At 45.8% G+C, this 7,631-nt stretch overlaps 1 protein-coding gene across 3 annotated transcripts in view; it reads right to left on the reverse strand.

The window, feature by feature from the left end:
* Window positions 1-7,631, reverse strand: part of LOC122543524 (zinc finger protein 239-like) — a 116,975-nt gene that overhangs the window by 64,089 nt on the left and 45,255 nt on the right. The window contains exon 1 of one of the 3 annotated variants that reach the window (XM_043682312.1): window positions 3,933-4,972. In XM_043682312.1, coding sequence (XP_043538247.1) covers window positions 3,933-4,654 — 722 coding nt within the window. In that variant the 5' untranslated portion in view covers window positions 4,655-4,972. Of the gene's footprint in view, window positions 1-3,615; window positions 4,973-7,631 lie in introns of those variants that run through there. The other 2 variants (XM_043682313.1, XM_043682314.1) reach the window with 2 other exon arrangements.

A 7,631-nucleotide genomic window follows, 5' to 3' on the forward strand; every position in this document is an offset into this window, starting at 1 on the left:
GGGTAGGTCTTGTCTTACAAGTCTTATTGAATTCTTTGAGGTGACCAAGCATGTGGATGAGGGTAGAGCAGTGGATGTAGTATACATGGATTTTAGTAAGGCGTTTGATAAGGTTCCCCATGGTAGGCTTATGCGGAAAGTCAGGAGGCATGGGATAGTGGGAAGTTTGGCCAGTTGGATAGAGAACTGGCTAACCGGTCAAAGTCAGAGAGTGGTGGGAGATGGTAAATATTCAGCCTGGAGCCCAGTTACAAGTGGAGTTCTGCAGGGATCAGTTCTGGGTCCTCTGCTGTTTGTAATTTTTATTAATGACTTGGAAGAGGGAGTCAAAGGGTGGGTCAGTAAATTTGCAGACGAAGATTGGTGGAGTTGTGGATAGTAAGGAGGGCTGTTATCAGCTGCAAAGGGACTTAGATATGATGCAGAGCTGGGCTGAGGAGTGTCAGATGGAGTTCAACCCTGTCAAGTGTGAGGTTGTCCATTTTGGAAGGACAAATAAGAATGCGGAATACAGGGTTAACGGTAGGGTTCTTAGTAAGGTGAGGAGCAGAGGGATCTTGGGGTCTATGTTCATAGATCTTTGAAAGTTGCCACTCTGGTGAATAGAGCTTGTAAGAAGGCCTATGGTGTATTAGCGTTCATTAGCAGAGGGATTGAATTCAAGAGTCGTGAAGTGATGTTGCAGCTGTATAGGACCTTGGTAAGGACACATTTGGAGTACTGTGTGCAGTCCTGGTCGACCTTATTTTAGGTAAGTTGTGAAAGCTTTGGAGAGGGTGCAGAGGAAATTTACCAGGATATTGCCTGGAATGGAGAATAGGTCGTACGAGGATAGGTTGAGAATGCTAGGCCTTTTCTTAGTGGAACGGCGAAGGATGAGGGGTGACTTGATAAGAGGTTTATAAGGTGATCAGGGGAATAGATAGAGTATACAGTCAGAGACTTTTTCCCCGGGTACAACAGAGTGTTACAAGGGGACATAAATTTAAGGTGAAGGGTGGAAGGTATACGGGGGATGTCAGGGGTAGGTTCTTTACCCAGAGAGTGGTGGGGGCATGGAATGCGCTGCCTGTGGGAGTAGCAGAGTCAGCATCATTGGTGACCTTTAAGCAGCAATTGGATAGGTGCTTAAGCTAGGACAAATGTTCGGCACAACATCGTGGGCCGGAGGGCCTGTTCTGTGCTGTATTGTTCCATGTTCTATGAGACCAGTTAGCAAGGTTAGCATTCCTTGAGATCTATGGAGAGAGGGAGTCTACAACTAGAGGGAATATGTTTAAAGTAGGTGGGGAAAGATTTAAAAGGGACCTTTTTCACACAGAGAATGATGTGTGTATGGAATGAGCTGCCAGAGGAAGCAGTGCAGACTGGTACAATGACAACATGTAAACGACATCTGGACGGTGTACAAATAGGAAGAGTTTAGAGGGATATGGGCAAAGTGCTGGCAAATGGCACTAGATTAAGTTAGGAAAACTAGTCGGCATGGACTAGTTGGACCGAAGTTTCTGTTTCCATGCTGTGCATCTCTATGACTATGACTATCAGATGCCACCTGTGGCAGGCAGGTGGCACTAGTGTAGTTGGGGATCATAGACTGGTTGGACTGAAGGGTCTGGTTCCGGGCTGTATAACTCCGTAGCATCGAATGAATGGGGATCCATCCCAAAGAGATGATAAAGGTTTCAAGCACCACCTTAGACATGTGTGGGTGGACCCCCTCCAGATAATTGAGGGCAGTGGGATACTGTGAGGTTCAGTAGATCAGACAGTCAGCAAGTTCTCTCCAGGAGAGTTGACTCGAGAAAGGAAGAGGCTTCCAGTCCAAACATCAAGACTGACATCTCTGAATTTTGGCTAACTCTATGACTCAAGAGTGAGTTATAAGGAGAGGCTAAACAAACTCAGATACATTTCTTCAGAGCATAGGAGACTGGGGGGGGGGGGGGGGGGGGGGGGGGCATATGGGAGTTTATAAGATCATGATAGTCATGGATTGGGTGAATGCACTCAGTCTTTTTCTCCGGTTGGGGAATCGAGGATTAGAGGGCATCAGTTTAAGGTTAAAGGGGAAAGATTAAAAGGGAACCTGAGGGATAACTTCTTTTGCACAGAGGCTGGTATGCATATGGAATGAGCTGCCAGTGGAAGTGGTTGAGGCGAGTACATGAACAACATTTAAAAGGCATTTGGACAAATACATGGATAGGAAAGGTTTAGAAGGATATGGGTCAAGTGCAGGGAAACAGGGTTAGTTTTGATCGGCCTGGATTAGTTTGGGCCAAAGGGCCTGTCTCCACGCTGTAGGACTCTATGGCTCACGTCTTTTTGTCACTCTGACAGTTTTGGGTTTCCTTAAGAGCATCTCACTAAATCACGCTGTATAAAACCAATCTCATTTGTCAACTCTGATACAGGTTAGAGTCCAACAGGTTTACTTGAACTCACGAGCTTTCAGAGCACTGCTCCTTTGTCAGGTGAAGTGATGAAGGAGCAATGCTCCTAAAGCTTGGAATTTCAAATAAACCTGTTGGACTGTAACCTGATGTTGTGTGACTTCTGATGTCTTCAACTTTGGGTTTGTGTTAAACTTGATGGGATAGAATGTCCAACATAGCAAATTTAAACAGTATCGCTCAGAGGGATTAATTTGAAACCTTTCAGGAAGTGAGCTCAAGAAGGTTGAACTATTTAAAGTTACTTGGACTCAATTTTAAAAATACATCAGGATCGGTAATCAGAGATGTACAGCACGGAAACAGACCCTTCGGTCCAACTCATCCATGCTGACCATCCTAAATTAATCTAGACCCATTTGCCAGCACTTGGCCGAGATCCCTCTGAACCCTTCCCATTCCTGTCCCCATCCAGATGTCTTTTAAATGTTATAATTGTACCAGCCTCCACCACTTCCTCTGGCAGCTCATTCCATACATGCACCACCCTTTGTGAACAAGTTGCCTCTTAGGTCCCTTTTAAATCCTTCCCCTTTCACCCTAAACCTATGCCCTCTTGTTCTGGACTCATCCACCTCCAGGGCAAAGACCCTGTTTATATACCCTATACATGTCTCTCATGATTTTATAAACCTCTATAAAGGTCACCCCTCCGCCTCCAATGATCCAGGGAAAACTGTCCCAGACTATTCAGTCTCACCTTGCAGTTCAAATCCTCCAACCCCCAGCAACATCCTGGTAAATCGTTTCTGATGGAGAAGTCAACGTTTCAGGCAATTCCCAAACCACTGACTTCTCCCCCACTTGGTGCTGCCTGGCTTGCTGTGTTCTCCCAGCATCCGCAGTTTTTTTTTGTTGCTAACGAATGGCAGAGCAGACTTCATGGGCCGAACGGCCTAACTTCTGCTCTGATAGTCTTGCGGTCTTAGGTTTATGTGGATTGTTTCAGTGGGAACATGATTAGATTAGATTAGATTAGATTACTTACAGTGTGGAAACAGGCCCTTCGGCCCAACAAGTCCACACCGACCCGCTGAAGCGCAACCCACCCAGACCCATTCCCCTACACCTAACACTACGGGCAATTTAGCATGGCTAATTCACCTAACCTGCACATTTTTGGACTGTGGGAGGAAACTGGAGCACCCGGAGGAAACTCTCACAGGCGTGGATGAAGAACATGCAAACTCCACACAGACAGTTGCTGAGGGTGGAATCGAACCCAGGTCCTGGTGGCCACTGAGCTGAGGTTGGGGTTTGCAGTGGGGGAATTTCCAGCAGAAAACAAAAAGAGCCCACCAACTCTCCCACCGTGCACACTGTCAGAACAGGCAGGAGGTTCAGTCCTGGGGGTGACCCACAGCAGTGTCACCGGGGGAATCAGATTGTTGAGAATGCTGGTGCCTGCGCTGGTGCTTCCGCAAGTTGCTGGACAATGTGAACCTCCGCATGCACTCGGGGCAGGCAAATGGCCTCTCCCCAGTGTGGACTCGCAGGTGGGCCAGAAGGTCAGAGGACTGGGTAAAGCCCTTCTCACACTCGGGGCAGCTGAAGGGCCTCTCCCCAGTGTGGACCCGCCGGTGCTTCAGCAGGTCAGAGGAGCACGTAAAGCCCTTCCCACACTCAGGGCATCTGAAGGGTCTCTCGCCGGTGTGGACCCGCCGGTGGGTCAGCAGGTTGGAGGAATTACTGAAAGTCTTCCCGCACTCGGGGCAGTGGAAGGGCTTCTCGCCACTATGCACCCGCTGGTGGGATACAAGGTGGGAGTAGCGAGTGAAACCCTTCCTACACTCGAGGCAGCTGAAGGGCCTCTCACCAGTGTGGACTCTCCGGTGGTTCAGCAGGGCAGAGGAATCGCTGAAGGCCTTTCCACACGTGGGGCAGCTGAAGGGCCTCTTGCCGGTGTGGACCCACTGGTGCCTCAGCAGGGAGTAGGATTTGCTGAAAGCCTTCCCGCACTCAGGGCAGCTGAAGGGCCTCTCACCCGTGTGGCCCCACCGGTGCATCAGCAAGGCAGAGAAATCGCTGAAGGCCTTCCCGCACTCGGGGCAGGAGAACGGCCTCTCCCCGGTGTGACTGCGCCGATGTGTCTCCAGGGCAGACGGGACACGGAAGCCTTTCCCGCAGTTGCCACACTTCCACGGTTTCTCCACTGGATGAGATTCCTCGGGTTTCTCCATGGCTGAAGCTTCAGCCATACACTAATGTATATACAGGCACTCCCCGCCGTGAATTCCTCTTTCCAGGCCGTGTAACTGTTTCAGACTCCACACTCAGTGCACTGCAACAGTCGGGTTTCTCATCCAGTCCCACTGATGCTGAAAACGTATTGAAATAGGAATCAGAAAGCTTTGCTGCTTTCATTGATGTGGAATTGAGGACTGCAGAGGATGGAGAGTCAGAATCGAAAACTGCAGCACTGGAAAAACATAGGTCAGGCAGCATCCGAGGAGCAGGAGAGACGATGTTTTAGACCATCACCTGTTGACTTTGAAACTTCCGTCTTCAGATCTTCAAATACTCTGGAAAAAAGATTACAATAGTCATCACTGTTGGCCCAGGGTAGAAATTCAGAACAAGCAAATCTACTTTCTGCAGATCATTCTTTTCTTGTTATTCCATTAAACTGAAAGCACCATCCCACTCTCTCCCCTTCTGTTCTCACTCCACTCAAACTAATTCTCCTGAAGGTGCACAATATTCCTAAAGAGGCGTAAAACAATGTGCTGTACAGCCACAACATAAACTTCAAAATCCTATACTTAATCAGAGGATTGGGAAAATTTTCGAAACCCACAACAGACAAGCGGGAAAGAATGGAGGGACAAACCGAACATTCGAGGGTCAGCTTGGAAGTATCAACTTTGGGGCGGGAGTGGGATGGGGGATGGAAGCCAAATGTGCTGGAGCCAAGGCTGAGGAAGAACAGAGGATGCAAAACCGTTGCAGCCGCTTTCAAACTCCAATGAAGAATATTAATGGGCTGTACTTGTACCTGTTGCATTTATTTGTGGGAATCAGGTGCATTTAAAAAATAAAAACAGAATCCCCACCCCCCCCTTCCCAATCTCTATCCTTCTGTTCCTCCACACCCGGGTAATTAAGACACATACCTGAGTTTTTCGAGTCTGCTCCCTCCCTGGATTCACTCCAGTTGCTACAAGTGAACAGATCTCTCCTCTCTCTCTCCCTCCCAAGATGAGGAGTTGCCCAGAAGGAGGGTATTTCACTCGGAATAATGCACCTAACCTGCACAGCCCTGGGCACTATGGGTAATTTAGCATGACCAATCCACCCTAACCTGCACAACCCTGGGCACTATGGGTAATTTAGCATGGCCAATCCACCCTCATCTGGGCAAAGTTAAAAAAAAATCACAACATCAGTTCATAGTCCATCAAATTTATTTGGAAGCACTAGCTTTTGGAGCGCTGCTCCTTCATCAGGTGGTTGTGGATTATAAGATCATAAGACAGCATTTATAGCAAAGCATTACAGTATCATGCCACTGAAATGGTACATTGAACAACCTAGAATTGTAAAGTCTTTGATCTTTTAGACTGGGTTGCAGGTATCATTAAATAGATAAACCCCAGAACTTCATACAAGTCTCCTTTCTGAGATAATAAGATTTTATAACAAAAGGTAACTTGTCAGTTCAGACAATGCATTAAAGGTGTGAGTTCAAAGTTGGTCTATATCCCAATTTAGAGGCAGACTGGTTCTATTTCTGAAGTGGAATTTACAAAATATTACATGCATTGACTGCCTGAAGATTGTGCATTTTTAGAGCAAAATAGAATGTATTTGCAAATGTGTGTGTGTGTGCGCATAAAAGGAAGAAGTGTATTTCCATGGTGTGTATCTCTATGTTTATTTGATAACAAATGCTTTATTTCTGTTGATGAAAATATTGTTATAAATCGTAGCTGAGTACTAATAGATGTAAGGGGCAGAGAATTCCTAAAGCAGGGCATGATAAGAATCCTGAGAGAATCATATTTCTGATTAACTTGCTAATGAACAAACATTAACCACTAGCACCAACTATGTATTTATTTCTCATTTGGTTCCCTTTTCTTGTTTTATTCACCGCTATGATGACACTCTCTGTCTGAATGGTTGATAAACTTTGAGATTGTGGGCTGGGTCTTGATTGACTGAACGTTTTATTGAAGATGTAAAAGGGGGCGTCAAAGTTTCATCAGAATTCCAGCAGAGCTGAGAACAGATGACATGTCATTGTAGGAATAGGGAGATCAACAGAGGACAGGGAAATCAGGACCTGAAATCCGAGCTGACACCAGGCTACCCTGTGATCAGCGCTTTGATTAGCAGTGCCAACCCTCTACCTTTACCTAGCTTCCCATTCAACTTGAATGCAAAATACCCCCTTATATTCAGGATGCAAGTGAAGTAGTGTCTTTGGAAGGAATCTCAGCTCAATTATTCTCTTCAATGTGTGCAGCAATTCATTCACTTTTGTTACAATGCAGCACACATTCAGACACAGTCTTTAGTTTCAATTATTGTCATCTACAGAATCCAGATTTGATTGCTGGTACATTTACTTCCTTGTCCCTTTGTATCGTACGTTGATGTTTATTTTCCACATCACTACATTAGCTCAGACAATGCATTAAAGGTGTGAGTTCCAAGTTGGTCTATATCCCAATTTAGAGGCAGACTGGTTCTATTTCTGAAGTGGAATTTACAAAATATTACATGCATTGACTGCCTGAAGATTGTGCATTATTTGAGCAAAATAGAATGTATTTGCAAATGTGTGTGTGTGTGCGCATAAAAGGAAGAAGTGTATTTCCATGGTGTGTATCTCTATGTCTATTTGATAACAAATGCTTTATTTCTGTTGATGAAAATATTGTTATAAATCATAGCTGAGTACTAATAGATGTAAGGGGCAGAGAATTCCTAAAGCAGGGCATGATAAGAATCCTGAGAGAATCGTATTTCTGATTAACTTGCTAATGAACAAACATTAACCACGAGCACCAACTATGTATTTATTTCTCATTTGGTTCCCTTTTCTTGTTTTATTCACCGCTGTGATGACACTCTCTGTCTGAATGGTTGATAGACTTGGAGATTGTGGGCTGGGTCTTGATTGACTGAACGTTTTATTGAAGATGTAAAAGGGGGGGTCAAAGTTCCATC

The sequence above is a fragment of the Chiloscyllium plagiosum genome, chromosome 44 (genome assembly GCF_004010195.1).
Source record: "Chiloscyllium plagiosum isolate BGI_BamShark_2017 chromosome 44, ASM401019v2, whole genome shotgun sequence".
Classification (NCBI taxonomy): domain Eukaryota; kingdom Metazoa; phylum Chordata; class Chondrichthyes; order Orectolobiformes; family Hemiscylliidae; genus Chiloscyllium; species Chiloscyllium plagiosum.